Here is a 13,427-nt window from a genome sequence, read left to right on the forward strand (position 1 = left end):
GTCCCTCAACTCCTACAAGGTCCAGGTAGCAGCCCTCTCCTGCTTCAGAGCCGAGGTGAATGGAAACAGTCTGTCGGCACATCCGGACTTGACCTGTTTCCTAAAAGGGGTTAATCAACTCCAACCACCCTTAAAGTGGCCAGTCCCCCTATGGAACCTCTATTTATTTATTTAAACATTTTTATAGACCAACATTCGTTGAGAACATCACATCGGTTTACACAGAACATGAATGTAGTGTGAAAGGCTTTACAGGGAACTGAAATTTAAACAAGTTAGAATAAATTCCTAGCAGGACCTTCCTTCAGACCGATGTGCAGTCTGTCGCTATGGCTATTAACACTAAAGACTGTCTTCTTGGTGGCAATATGCTTGGCCCATCGAATCTCTGACCTACAGGCGCTGTCTTGTTGGGAACCATTTCTTTCGGTTTACTCCAGGAACAGTACAGCTTCGCACTGTCCCCTCCTTACCAAAGGTGATCTTGGAGTTTCACTTGAATCAATCCATTTCCTTACCGTCCCCGGAGGGACACAAGGACACAACTCCTGCCTTCTTCGCCATCTAAACGTTGGCAGACTCCTAGAGCCCTCAGAACCAGTGCGCAAGACAGATCACTCATTTATTCTTCATGGCGGGTAGGAATGGGGTGAAGCGGCTTCACAAACTACTATAGCCCACTGGATCAAGTCAGCTTACATAGAGGCAGGAAAGCCATTACCCATTCAGATCAAAGCTCATTCTAGGGCCCAGGCAGTATCCTGGGCGGAGGCTAAGCCACTGTCACCCGCCAACATCTGCCGAGCAGTGACGTTGTCTTCCCTACATGCCTTCTCCAGGTTCTACCGCCTGGACGTCCAGGCCCGAGAGGATACGGTCTTTGCAAGGGCGGTGCTAACTGGACCATGGGCAGCCTCCAGCCCCGTTCAGGAGTAGCTTTCGTACTTCCCATTGGTCCTGAGTTCATCTGGCTACGCGCTAGGAAATGGAGAAATTACTTACCTGATAATTTCGTTTTCCTTAGCGTAGACTGATGGACTCAGCATCCTGCCCACGGCATCGCCTATGAGGCGAACTTCAATTCCATACGAATATGGGTAAGCTGTTGTCCTACCTGTAGTTCAGGGCATCCACAGTATGGCTGGTTTCGACACTTATGATGGTTGAGTACACTGACAGTCTCCAGTTCTTAATTAAGTTTTTTTTTTTTTTTTTTTTAATCAAGTTTTGTTAACCAAGGGTTTAATCAAGTTGTATCCAAATTCTAATCAAGTTCTTCGATATATGTTCACAATGGCTTTTCGAAGAGAATACTGAAAGGCTGAGGTCACTGCAGGGGTGTATCTAGAGAGACATCAGCTTTGAAACCTGACTCAGTCTCCATCTGCTGGCAGAGGGGCATAACCCAGTGGTCCTGAGTCCATCTGTCTACACGAAGGAGAACGAAATTATCAGGTAAGTAATTTCTCCATGTAAATCATCCCAATGTTGATTGGGTAAGCGTCTCACTAGGATATGCTAGGGAGATAAAGTTCCCAGATGCCATAAACAACCGCTTCAAGCAGAAGCTTGTCAAGGAACCAGTGAAAGAGGGAAAATCATTTTAGATCTAGCTCTCGGTGGAACACAGGACCTGGTGCAAAAGGTGATGGATCCGCTTGGAAGTCGTGATCATGATGCAATTAAATTTGACATTTATTTATTTATTTATTTAAAGTTTTTCTATACCGGCATTCGCGATGAGTATCGCATCATGTCTGTTTACAATTAACAAGTGAAGAGGTAACAAGAGGTCATAAATAACAATAAATAACAAAAATTAAAAAAGGTAGTAGTAATAGTAACAATATACAAGTGAAAGTTAAGGGTTGCAGTTACAATAAAACAGGGTAGTAATAACTTGGAACAGAGAAAAGAAGCTGGGGTTTTAACTAGATACATATGATACATATATGCATATCAATGCATTTGAGGTAATAACGAATTGCCCTAATGCTGTGGAGTGTGTTGTTATCCTAATGCTCTTGCAGAAAGTTATCTGTGCCACTTCAGACGTGCAGCTTGCAAATTTGAAGGCAAGCTGTGTTGTTTGATTTGCATTCAGTTACAATATTAATGATTTTCATGCAAATCATTGCACCATTGTTTTGGTGAGGGGGAGGTAACAGTATTTCAAGCACTGTAGGTTATCTGTGCTTTAAGGCCTATACTATGCAGTAAAGCCCTAATGCTGCTTAGTAAATTGACCTCTTAATGTGCCTCTCAGTGTATGCATTGCATCACACCTCGCAATGACATGTAACCCTGTCCATTTCTGTGCTACACAATCTCCATTTGTCTGGTTTTCTTTTTGTTTTAACTTGGCAGTTTCCTCCTGCTCCTTTAGGCGTTCAGGGGTGGGATCTGGCACTGTGAGCCTTCATTCACAACTCCATGGAGACTTTTCCACGTTTGCCACCCCCTGGCTTTAGTCGGACCTCAGGAGCAGAAATCTAGATGTCCGCAGTGCACGGTGACAGACGGAGTGCGCAGCCCCAGCTTTTCCATGCTCCGGAGCTGGCTGTGGCTGCTGAAGGAGCTCTCTTTATTTGCCACTTGCTTCTCCCTGTTTGCTGGTCCTACTCTTTTTAAAGATTGGTTTTTTGCTTCTTTTGCAAGATCTATTTTTCTCACCCGTATGGCAGGTAGATTCTCTCTTATTCCTTCTGTTCTTCAGAGAGCTTGTTCCAGTTGAAGGATAGATAGAGATTTTGTGGGTATTCCTTTCATACGTGAGTGCTTTTTGAACATTTGGGTCGATTGATACCACTAAGCCTGCTTGGAAGTCTCCTGGGGTAGGTACCTCAAGCAATAGTAGCATGGGCTCTCCTCAGTGTTTGGGTACTTGCCAGGTTCTTATGGCCTGGATTGGCCACTGTTGGAAACAGGATGCTGGGCTTGATGGACCCTTGGTCTGACCCAGTATGGCAGCTTCTTATGTTCTCTGTGTGGATAATTTGATATGAATGGACACCCATGTGAAAAGCTTATTTGAAAGTATGCAGAGAAATTTAATTTTGAAATCCCCATATGTGGTTTGCACCTGTTTCAGAGCAGGTAAAAAGTGCTCGCAGTCCCCTACCCGATCAAATTTTCAAATGAGGAAAATTGTCTTTGAAAGGTAGCTTGCAAGATTGTACTCTACTCTACTTAGATGTTTTTATTATTATTATTAAAAACTTTTACATTCCACTAAATCCAATAAAATTGTTCACTGCAGATAACATTGATAATCCACTTTACAAAACCGTCCCAAAGTGGATTATAATTAAAAAAAAAAAAAATCCAATTATATCATAAAAACAAACAAAAACCTAAAGTGCAACAAAGCAAAACAATGTTAGAAGAAAACCCCCCAAGGGAACAATTTACGCATGGGCCTGTGAGCCCAGTGAGTAGTTTCAGAATTGCCCCATGCGTGCAATCTTCAGCTCTCGACATATGCTGCATCTTCTAGATTGGCTGTGGGCATGGAGGAGTTTTCTTGTTGATTAATGGCCTCTTCCTTCTCCTTGCTGTTGGAGCATTTTTCAATATTGCTCAGTCATCTTATAGTCCACTTTGCTAATCTTTTCTCTCACTGTTTCATGCTGAATTGTTGCCCCTTCATCTGCTCCTAGATATTATAGACTCTTTCCTGTTCCATTTCCTTTATATTAGTCTTCACTCAAAGAGAAGTATTTGATTTTAGTTGGTTTTCCTCCAATGAAGGTTGCCTTAGCACATTTACCTAGGTCAAATGTTCATCCTGATACATTTTGAGAAGTGTTTCACTGATCTGAGTTGTTCCACTAAGTGATAACTTACTTATTTAGTTTTTTATACCAGTTTTTGAAAAACAGAAAACAAGTACAATAAAATCCATCAGTATAAAATAAAGCATACTCATCATACATAAAAATATATAAAACAATGTTCATAGAAAATTCAATAAAATACAAATAAAAGGCTCAGTAAAAATAGTAAAACAAAATACTAAAAGAAAGCAAAAGAGAAAAAATCAGTCTGGGAAGGCTTGCTGAAATAGCCAGGTCTTCAGTTTCTTTTTAAATGTCTGTGGGTTTACCTCTGCTCTCAATTCTGCTGGTATGGAGTATAATTACAAGAGCTTATAGCTTTAAATCACCAACAAATAGTTATGTAGTTATCTGCAGATCATTAATGTCTCTGAGATTAAAGCTAGATCCCAAACCCACGGCATTATTAGGAGAACTCGGAATTTAGTGCCAGGGAGCACAAAAGTGATGACAGGGAATCTTCCTGAAATATTCTTCACTGGATCCTGATTTTAGGAATGACATACGCACCATCTGAACTTTGAACATGGTGATTGTTAGCACGTTTCCACAGAGAACCTGAGGGACTCTACTAAGCGTTTCAAGGCAAGACTGCCGGTCCCTCGCTCTGGAACTCCATCCCTACAAATCTGCGCCCAGAACCCTGCCTACCAACGTTCCGAGAAAGATTGAAGACTTGGTTATTTAAACAAGCCTTCCCAGACAACCCATAACCACCTCCATTCCCTCCCAAACAATGTAGCCACGTGGCACTGTAAATAATTAATTTATGTTAACCCTATACTGCTCTTTTCTCCTTCTCCCAGTTCTATTATCTTGTTTCATTGCAACTGGAACTCTGATGCACCAGTTATAGTTTTATTGTTATATGCACCCCTTGTTCTAATGTAAACCGGCATGATGTGATCTGCTCATGAATGCCGGTATATAAAAAAACCTAAATAAATAACTAAATAAGAATACTATGAACATTTTTAGAGTCTGTCCCTGCCAGGATTTCAGGTTTTCTTACAGCCCCATTAATTGGCCTCTTCCACTGGCAGGATGTCAGTGATTGTTTATGCTATCTGCATCTATCCCAGTAAACGACTTGCAGGTTGCACCTAGGCAAGTTATTGGTCAGGGGCTTTTGGGAGGAAGACTATTCGTCCTATTAAAAAAAAAAAACAAACCCTCATGGAAGGAGAGACTGCAGTAGGTGAGGTGAGTGCACAGGGCCTGATAAAACTCTTTCCAACACAGGGAGGCAGCTCTGCAGTGATTGACATGGAGAACATGGATGACACGTCTGGCTCTAGCTTTGAGGACATGGGGGAGATGCATCAACGGATGAAAGAGGAGGAAGTGGATGAGGAGGCTGACGCCGCTGCTGCAGAGGAAGAAGATGGAGAGTTCCTAGGGATGAAGGGTTTCAAAGGGCAGCTGGGCCGACAGGTCGCAGATGAGGTAAGTCCTGGGTTCACACCTAGGAGTCCAGGTTTGGTCTTAATCAGGTCTTTTCCTTTACTTCCTTTCTCAATGAGCCTGTCTTCCCTCCCTTCAGCTCAGAGTGCCTTTGCTCTCCCTAGTCTTGTTCTCCCCTGATGCCTTTCCTCTCTGCACAGCCGCCCACTTAGAGTGTGCCTTGTGACTCCCCTCTGTGTCTCTCTCTCTTTTTTTCCCTCTCTTCACGCACGCATGCATATAGACACGCACACGCCGGTTTGTCTTTCCTGTCTGTACCCCTGGTCTCACTCAGTGCTTCATCTCTTTAGCCTACAGATGATAGGCACACCAGGCCCATCTGGTCTCTATCCATTTTCCTAGCGTGTAGCCGGATGGACTCAGTACCAACGAGTTATGCTCCCCTGTCAGCAGATGGAGACGGAGTCAGATTTCAAAGTTGACTTCACTCTAGGTCAGCACTTCTCATCCGGTGTGTCGCCAAACACCGGCAGGTGTGTCCCATCTCCCGGTGTCCAACTGCCCTGTTGTACTTTCCTTCTCCCTTTTTCCAGCCCCTGCGGGCCAATTGGAAGCCTCCTTTCTTCCTACCCCCACTGCCCAATGGGAAGCCTCCTTCATTCTGTCTGCCCCCACGCAGGCCAATCGGAAGCCTCCTCCCTTCTACCTGCCAGTGGAAGTAGGAAGAAGGGAGGAAGCCTTTGATTGGCTGGTGAGGCAGGCAGCCCGGGAGTGGGGTGGGAGGAATGGCAGTGTCAAACCCCGACCAAGCAAGACTGCCACAGGAGCCCATCCCCTTAGCAGTGAAGAGGAAAACCCGACCAAGCAAGGCTGCCACGGGAGCCCATCCCCTTAGCAGTGAAGAGGAAAACCCGACCAAGCAAGGCTGCCACGGGAGCCCATCCCCTTAGCAGTGAAGAGGAAAACCCGACCAAGCAAGGCTGCCACGGGAGCCCATCCGTGTGGCGGTGAAAAAGAAGGCCCGCCAGAGTAAAGCCGTGGTGGAACTAGAGCCCATCCCTGCAGTGAAGGAAGAAGTAGTTTTTGGTGAGTTTTTGTGTGTGGGTGTGAATGAGTGCCTGGGTGAGAGCTTGTGTGAATGGGTGCGAGAGCATTTGTGTGTGATTGAGAGCTTGTATATAAGAGACCATGAGTGTGACTGAGAGAGAGACTGGTCAGGGAGGTGATGTGTTTGTGTGTGAGAGAGAGGCTGGTCAGGAATATGACTAGTGTGCGTATGTGAGAGAGAGACTGTTCAGGAAGATGAGAGAGACTGAGACTGGTTGTGGGGTATAATTGGGGGGTGTATGAGTGACTGGTTGTGGGCACCAAGGAAGAGGACTGTGAGGACAGAGCTTCAGCAGCCCTTGCTGCTTCTGGTGAGTGCTATTGGCCTGGAAGGGAAAGGAGTAGGAGAGTTGCTGGAGAGGGTAAGTAAAGGTGGTTTTTTAAATTTATTTTTCCTGATTGTCTGCCATTTTAATTATTGGGTATTATGTGGTGTCTGCTGTTTTGAAATATTTTATTGATATTTGGACATGCTTTAATAATTTTTATGTGTTTTTAATTGTTGGATATTATTCTGTTTTGTAACATTTTTAGTATAGCTTTACAATTATTTCTGTGTGGGGCTCTGTAGCACCTTGGCTTATTCTGTTTTCCCAATAGGAAATGTTTTAGTGTTTAGGGCCTGGTTTAATAGTTGTATTTCTTAGATAGGGTTGTTACTGTTTGAGTGTGCTCCATAATGCAGGTGTAACTTTGTGCGGGTTAGTTTCTGTGCATTACTGCAGATCCTGGGACTGTGTTAGGTGCTGTATTTCTCCAGGTTCGCACTGCATGCAGAGTGGCTTTTTTGGTTTTCCATTCCAGTTTCTGTCTCCATATTTATAAATTGTGGTTTTTCTGTACTCTGTGAAGGTCAGTTCTGGGTGTGTGACTGAGGTGAGGTATTTTACTAGCATGTAGGCATTTGTATCAATCTTATTTGTTGAGTTTTCTCAATAGGATATGCATTAGTGGTAAATTACTGTCTTTTCATAAGGAAGGCTATTGTGCCTGGTAGTAAAAGGAGTTTGTTTTGCTGTTACTGGGATGTCATCAGAGCCAGAATATCTTTTTTGTATGGTGAGTTGTACAGGGTAATGCCCTAGATCTGCTCTGCACTCATTGCTGGGGGTTGAGGGGATTCCTGTGGATGCAGAGTGCATGTTTACATTTAACCCCATGATGGTCACATGTTCAGTGTGTCACGCATGGGAGAACCATCTGTCAGGTCTGTCCCGGCCAAAAAAAGGTTGAGAACCCCTGCATTGACCTCAGCCCTTGAGTATTTCTCCGTCTCCAGCAGAATCCTCCCCCAGTTGAGAATTCCTCAGGCGATTTCCGAGATCCCTCCGAGACGTGCCTTGGTTCAGTAGCCGGTTCCGGGCATGGACTTTACTGCATAAGTAGCTGAAAGGCAACGGGTGCAGGAAGCCAAGGGCGGCGGTGTCAGCCAGAGCCCTCTCCCCCTGTAGCCGGAGACCGTGTCTGTACTCAGCTGGTAAGCACTGAGCCCAGGTAAGTTTAAAAAAAGAATGACCTCCTAATTCAGACATTGGAGGAGTTTCGGTAAGACATCTCCGGTCTCCTTGCTCTGCGCGCATTACCAACTTCATTCCTGATCCCGATCGGGTAAGGGGAAGTGGGCTTCCGAGTGGGTTGAGCGGCCCCTCGGTGGGCTAGGCCCCACTTTAGGCTGCTTTGGCACAGCACGTGGTAGACCAGCGGCTCCATTTTGTGTGCGCCTTTGTGCGTGCCTCCCGTATTGCCCTCCATGGGACGTCAGTATACGCTGTGCGTTGGCCCTGCACGCATACCATGAGCATAACGTCATGCGCTCACATTCGTACACAACCTTACTAAGCGCAGCTTGCAGGTAAAGCCGGGCACACGGGCTGTGCGTTCGCCTCGCAATGTCCCATCTAGGCGCCCGAAAACTGTGCGCATATAATTTTAAGCACGAGCCATAAAATTAACTGTGTGCATAAAATTTTAAGCACACAGTTACCACCGCCAATGGCTCCAGCATCCAAGAAACATAAGCGCCTTTCTCTCTGTACTGCTTGTCATATTAGGGCTTCATAGACTGACCTGGATTCCAGCTTATGTCAGCACTGTGAGGAAGCCCAGGGAGAGTTGGCCTCCCCGGACTTTGCTAAGCCCGGCTCCTCCCATTCAGAGGATGGGTCAGCCACAGCCTTAACTGGAAGTACTCCGGATATGAATAACCCTGGGACTGGGTCATCTATGGGAGAGGGAAACTCAGCGGCACCTACCCCAGTACCTCTGGGCTAGGCATGGAACCTACTGCCTTATCATGGGTGGAATTTTTCCAGGGCCTTCAAGCCTTCATACAGGCGCAATCTGCTACCTCATTTGCCCCTGTTCAGATGGAACCTTAGCCGGTAAGCCCTTCCTCTCCCAGTCCTATCGGCATGCCTTGCCTCACCAATGGTATCCCTGCCGTCCAGGTCCCTGCCACAGACAAAGAGGAGGATGCAGATTCCTTGGAAGATGGGGAAATTTCCCCCTGGTGTAGAACTGTTTCGGACCATGTTACAGCTTTTCCACAGAGACAAATTGCCGGCTCTGGTTTCCCAGACCCTGAAGATGCTGGGAGTTCCTGGGATGGACTCTGATGGAACCAAAGAAGAACCCCATTCTGATTTCCCTACGGAAAACCTCTTGCTACTTTCCAGTACTGGAAACCATCCAGGAGTTGATTGACCTGAATGGGATGTCCCAGAAGCAAGTTGTAAAGGGGAATGAGTGTTAAAGCTCTATACCCACTAAAACCAGCAGTGAGAGAGCATTTGCGTTTCCCTAAAGTGGATGCGCTGGTCTGTGTCGTCTCTAAGCTACAACTATCTGAGTGGAGGGAGGAGCGGCTTTAAAGGATGCGCACGATAGACGGATGGAGTTCTTTCTTAAAACAGGCCTTTGACGCAGTAGAAATGACCTTACAGATTGCTTCTTGTGCTCAGGTAGCTCTTTTGTGCCTACTCATCTCTCAGGAGGTGGATGACTCGGGGTGAATTCCAGAGTGGTTATGGAACCCGCCACCGGCTTTTTAGCTGGCGCGGTCTTGGATCTAGTCCGTACTTCGGCCAGAGGAGTGGCCTCAGTGGTGATAGCCAGAAGACAGCTATGGCTGCAGAATTGGTCAGCATATGCAATCTCCAAGGCAAATCTTTCAAAGATGCCCTTTAAAGGATTACTACTTTTCAGAAGCGAATTGGAAAAGCTGGCCAGTAAATGGGACAAATCTCCACATCCTTGGCTACCAAAAGATAAGAGAAAGCAGTTACAGTGCCCTTCATGTATGAGGGGTCGATCCAGAGGCTCACAATGCTTTCGCACCTACGTAAACTCAACATTTCAGAGGTCTCAGCCCTTTGGGAGCACTCAATCCTTTCGTAGTCGACATCCCAAGATAGGGGCAGGCTCGAGTTCGGGTTCGTCCCAAACACCCCCCCCCCCAAACTTGCTGACCCATCCTCGGAAGGTGAAGATAGGGGGTCGACTGTCCCTCTTCTACCAGAGGTGAGTCGAGATGACGTCAGACAAATGGGTACTGGAGGTAATACAAAAAGGATATGCGCTGGAATTTCACAGCACTCCTCAGGCCATATTCATGATATCTCCTTGCCACTCCCAGCACAACAAGCAGGCAGTGGAGACTACCCTGTTAAGGCTGTTCAGGGTGAGGGCTATAAACCCAGTACCTGTGCCCCAAGAAAATACGTGGCTTTATTCCATCTATTTCATCATACCCAAGAAGGAAGGTTTCTTTCGCCCCATCCTGGATCTCAACAGACATTTACGAGTGAATCATTTCTGCATGGAACCTCCTTGCTCCGTGATAATGGCCTTACAATCAGGAGAGTTCTTATCCTCCCTAGACCTATCTGAGGCCTACCTACATATTCCAATCCATCAAGAACACCAACATTTCCTACACTTTATGGTACTGGGTCGCCATTGTCAGTTCCGAGCACTGCCCTTTGGCCTAGCTACTGCCCCCAGAACATTTTCCAAGATTATGGTGGTCGTAGCAGCAGCATTGAGAAAAGAGGGAATCCTATTAAACCCGTGCTTGGACAACTGGTTGATCCAGGCTAAGTCTGTGGAAGAGAGTCTCCAGGTGACCAACAGAGTGATCTCCTTGCTTCAGAAACTCGGTTGGATCGTAAACCTGGACAAAAGCAATCTGAAGCCCTCCCAGTCCAATTCGACATCAAGCAGGGCAAGGTCTTCCTTCCGAGAACACAAATAAGGAAGTTGATGTCCCAAGTGCATCAGTTGATAAGCACAATACATGGTGTGCAGCTGTCTTCAAGTTCTTGGTTTGATGGCAGCAACCCTGGAAGTAGCGCTGTAGGCAAGTGACGCATGTGACCACTTCAACGCTCGGTACTGTCATGTTGGAACTTGCAGTCTCAAGACTATTCGATTCACCTCCACTTATTGATAAGAGTATGCTATCTGCTCCAGTGGTGGCTATAGGAGCAGGGGTGTATCACCATCCTCTCCAAACTGGCTGGTTCTCACAACGGACACGAGCCTCTGGGGCTGAAGAGCTCACTGTCAGGCACTGACAGCCCAGGGACGTTGGACTGAGGAAAAGGCCCTCTGGAACATCAACTGCCTGGAAGCCCAGGCAGTCAGATTGGCGAGTCTACAATTTAGCCACAGACTCCAGGGTCAAGCGTTCCATGTAATGTCTGACAACGCAATGACGGTCGCCTACATCAACCGCCAGGGTGGAACCAAGAGCCAGCAATTGTCACAGGAGATGTATTCCGGCCCATTCCATAAGGAGATCAATCTACAGATGTTCTCAGCCTCCCACATCGCAGGAAAAGACAACATCAGTGCAGACTTTCTAAGCAGGGAGAGTCTGGATCCAGGAGAGTGGGTGTTGTCGGCCAAAGCCTTTCAGCTGCTAGTAGAACGCTAGGGTCTCCCATCCATCGACCCGGTGGCCACATCTCACAATATGAAGGTTCCCCAATTCTTCAGTCGCAGAAGATATCAGTTGACCCTGGGGATTGACACTCTTGTTCAGACCTGGCCAGAAGAGGAGCTGCTATACGCCTTCCCTCTGTGGCCCCTCCTGGGTAGGGTCATTCGCAGAATTGATCAACACAGGGGATTAGTCCTACTGATAACTTCAGATTGGCCCAGGTGTCCATAGTATGCGGAGACTCCTGATGGAGCACCACCCTGTGCCTCCCACAACACGGACCTGCTACAGCAGGGACCGGTCCTTCACGAGAATCCGACTCTATTCTCTATTACAGTCTGGCCCTTGAGAGGGTTTACCTGATGAAGCGAGGATATTCGGCGGAAGTAATTGCCACCTTACTCTGCACTCAGAAGTTCTCTACGTCCCTAGCATATGTGCGGGTCTGGAGAGTATTTGAGGCCTGGTACGAGGAACGTGGTGTTCCCCCTCGGGTGGTCAAAATCCCACTAATTCTGGGATTTTTACAGGACAGCTTGAATAAAGGTTTGACCCTTAACTCCTGAAGGTCCAGGTAGTGTCTCTCTCTCCTGTTTCAGGGGTGAGGTGAATGAACCCCCCCCCCCTGTCGGTTCATCCGGACATAGCTCCTTTTCTGAAAGGGGTGAAGCACCTCCGGCCACTCCTTCAGTGGCCAGTTCCCTTATGAAATCTTAACCAAGTATTAGAATTTTTGGCAGGGCCCTCCTTTCAGCCACTGTGCAGTCTTTCCTTGCATTTATTAACCTTGAAAATGGTGTTCTTGTTGGCTGTATGCTTGGCACGTCACATCTCTGAGTTACAGGCATTGTCATATTGGGAGCTGTTCCTCCGGATGACTCCAGGAGCGTGGCAACCTCATACTGTTCCATCCTTCTTACTCAAGGTAGTCTCGAAGTTTATTTTGAATCACTCCATTTCATTGCCATCCCTAGATAAGCAGAAGGACATGGAAGAATACCACCTGCTCCGTCATTTGAATGTCAGTAGACTTTTGGTGCGGTATCTGGAAGTTTCAGAACTAGTCCGAAAGACGGACCACCTGTTTGTCCTTCACGGTTGAAGGAAGTAGGGTGATCCAGTTTTGCGGGCTATCAAGGCTCACTGAATTAAGGAGGTGGTCCCAGGAGCCTATGTGGAGGCAGGAAATCCATTACCTTCTTAGTTTAGGGCTCAGGTGGTCTCGTGGGCGGAAGTTAGACTACTGTCTCTCGTTGATATCTGCCGAGTGGCGACGTGGTCCTCTGTGCACACCTTCTCCAGGTTCTATCACCTGGACGTACAGGCCCAAGCGCACACAGCCTTTGCAAAGGGTGATATTAACCGGACCACGGGCAGCCTCCTGCCCTGATCGGGAGTAGCTTTTGTACATCCCATTGGCCCTGAATCCATCTGGCTACACGCTAGGGAATGGAGAAATTACCTGATAATTTTGTTTTCCTTAGTGTAGACAGATGGACTCAGCATCCCGCATACAGCTGCCCAAGAACAGTGGGCCTGTGGAGTGAATATGAATGCCACACACACTACGGAGATCATGGTAATTGGCGTATAGGAAAGCACTAGAGAGAGAAGAGACTGAAAAATAAACTCTAATTATATCATAGAACAGAAGTAAAATACAATATAATATAGAATGCAAATGGCTTGTAATATATTGTGGAAGTACGGGATCCTAAAGTATAAAACTTAATGTAGATGTAATGGCCAAGACTGATATCCATTTTGAATGATATTTTAAATACAGTTTTTTCAATAGTAGGTCCACAGTGGCTTTTGAAGAGAATAACTGAAGGGCTGAGGTCACTGCAGGGGGAGTCTAGGGTGACGTCAGCTTTGAAATCTGACTCCATCTCCATCTGCTGCAGGGGAGCATAACCCATTGGTCCTGAGTCCATCTGTCTACACTAAGGAAAACGAAATTATCAGGTAAGTAACTTCTCCATTTCCCTTCCTAGTGTAGTGCCAGTCTCCAACTTTTTGCTCACCTTCTCCCAAACGGAGGATCCTCTGTGCCTATCCCAGGCTTTTTTTTCCTTCTGCTGCTGGTTTTGTCTTCACCACTCCTTTAGGAATCTGTTCTGTACATCCACTGCCCT

General features: G+C 46.5%; 1 protein-coding gene across 2 annotated transcripts in view; it reads left to right on the top strand.

The window, feature by feature from the left end:
• The window catches only part of LOC115086669 (protein YIPF3-like), a 55,769-nt gene that overhangs the window by 12,732 nt on the left and 29,610 nt on the right, over nucleotides 1-13,427 (top strand). For both annotated transcript variants that reach the window (XM_029592838.1, XM_029592839.1), the window contains exon 3: nucleotides 5,079-5,282. In XM_029592838.1, the coding sequence (XP_029448698.1) occupies nucleotides 5,079-5,282 (204 nt within the window). The remainder of the gene's footprint in view (nucleotides 1-5,078; nucleotides 5,283-13,427) is intronic.

Source organism: Rhinatrema bivittatum, chromosome 3 (assembly GCF_901001135.1).
Source record: "Rhinatrema bivittatum chromosome 3, aRhiBiv1.1, whole genome shotgun sequence".
Taxonomy (NCBI): domain Eukaryota; kingdom Metazoa; phylum Chordata; class Amphibia; order Gymnophiona; family Rhinatrematidae; genus Rhinatrema; species Rhinatrema bivittatum.